This window comes from Bison bison, unplaced genomic scaffold (genome assembly GCF_000754665.1).
Source record: "Bison bison bison isolate TAMUID 2011002044 unplaced genomic scaffold, Bison_UMD1.0 scf7180017864378, whole genome shotgun sequence".
NCBI lineage: Eukaryota > Metazoa > Chordata > Mammalia > Artiodactyla > Bovidae > Bison > Bison bison.
In genome coordinates, this window is record NW_011494950.1 from 3,213,274 (window position 1) to 3,214,948 (window position 1,675).

Consider the following 1,675-nt stretch of genomic DNA (forward strand, 5'->3'; position numbering starts at 1 on the left):
GCCCAGCGAGCCGCACCTGGCTCCTCCACACCCCCGGAAGCCTCACCTCCACCCCCACACGCCATCCCAGCCCCGGGATCCAGGAAGCTGCGGGGATGGGGACCGCGTGCCTGGGGGCCTTTCCTGCCTGCACAGCAGACGGCGAAAGTCGGGCAGTCACTACTCCGCCCCCCGACAGTCTGACGTAAGCCCGGGGCAGACCCCGGGTCCCCGAAAGACCCTGGCCCTCGTGCAGGCCTTCCGGCTCCTGGCAGGGGTGGGAGGGCTGGGGGGAGCCATGAGCCTCAGTCACCGTTCTCAGGGGCTGCGCGGTGCCTGCCTTCTCTGCCTTTCCCAAGTGGGTGGAGAAACGGACAAAAATAAGCGCAGAATGACCAGGTTAGAAACTAACCCGACAGGAAACAAGATCTGTCCACAGTTATGATTATCCCGAAGTGATATTTAAGCAAGAGCTGCTGCAAGAGCTGGGGGTGGGAGGGTGGGGTTGCGTTGGGGTGGGGGGTGTTGTGTGTGTTAAAATTCTCATTCCTTCCTCTCCAAGATAATAAGCAGCTGATTTCATTGTTAACTTGAAGGGATTTACTTAAAGACACAAAGACCAGTGAGAGCCCCGGTATGAACTCGTGATGCTTCCTGTTTGCATTACATTGTGAGTATTTTCTTCCATTATTTCAGGCCCAGGTCTGGAAAGAGAACATTCCATAACTACTTCTGAGCTTTTTACTTCCCAACCTAAGAAACAGGATAATCACTTTTCTTTAAACCTGGGTTTTCCTCTGAAAGTTTGCCCACAAATTCCCAGCACATTGCTGAAGCCAGGATCCTTCCAGTGACTACTTTTATAGTGTAATCAAATGTTTTAATAAACTAAATGTAAGGAGTTACTAGTCTAATCATTATTATTGCTGCTGCTGCTGCTAAGTCGCTTCAGTCGTGTCCGACTCTGTGCGACCCCATAGACGGCAGCCCACCAGGCTCCCCCGTCCCTGGGATTCTCCAGGCAAGAACACTGGAGTGGATTGCCATTTCCTTCTCCAATGCATGAAAGTGAAAAGTGACAGTGAAGTCGCTCAGTCGTGTCCACTCTTAGTGACCCCATGGACTGCAGCCTACCAGGCTCCTCCGTCCATGGGATTTTCCAGGCAAGAGTACTGGAGTGGGGTGCCATTGCCTTCAATCATTATTATTAGCACCATTCTAAACCTTTATGAAGCAGGTAACTTCCTTGGTGGCTCAGACAGTGAAGAATCTGCCTGCAATGCAGGAGACCCAGGTTCGATCTCTGGGTGGGAAAGATCCCCTGGAGAAGGGAATGGCTACCCACTCCAGTACTCATGGCTATAGTCCATGAGGTCGCACAAAAAGACATTTGCCCCTTGGAAGGAAAGCTATGACAAACTGAGACAGTGTATTAAAAAGCAGAGACATTACTTTGCCGACAAAGGTCTGTCTTGGTCAAAGCTATGGTTTTTCTGGTAGTCATGTAGGGATGCTCACTGGACCATAAGAAAGGCTGAGCACCAAAGAGTTGATGCTTTAAAATTGTGGTGCTAGAGAAGACTCTTGAGAGTCCCAGGGAGATCAAACAAGTCAATCCTAAAAAAAATCAACCCTGTATATTCATTGGAAGGACTGATGCTGAAGGTGAAACTCCAGTACTTTGGCCACTTGATGG

The 1,675-nt window shown here is 50.4% G+C and overlaps 1 protein-coding gene across 1 annotated transcript in view; it reads right to left on the reverse strand.

The window, feature by feature from the left end:
- ITGA2 (integrin, alpha 2 (CD49B, alpha 2 subunit of VLA-2 receptor)) overlaps positions 1 to 400 on the reverse strand; it is a 110,641-nt gene extending 110,241 nt beyond the window's left edge. Inside the window, exon 1 of the mRNA XM_010857170.1 lies at positions 47 to 400. Within this exon, the coding sequence (XP_010855472.1) occupies positions 47 to 65 (19 nt within the window). The 5' untranslated portion in view covers positions 66 to 400. The remainder of the gene's footprint in view (positions 1 to 46) is intronic.
- Positions 401 to 1,675: the final 1,275 nt, after the last annotated feature.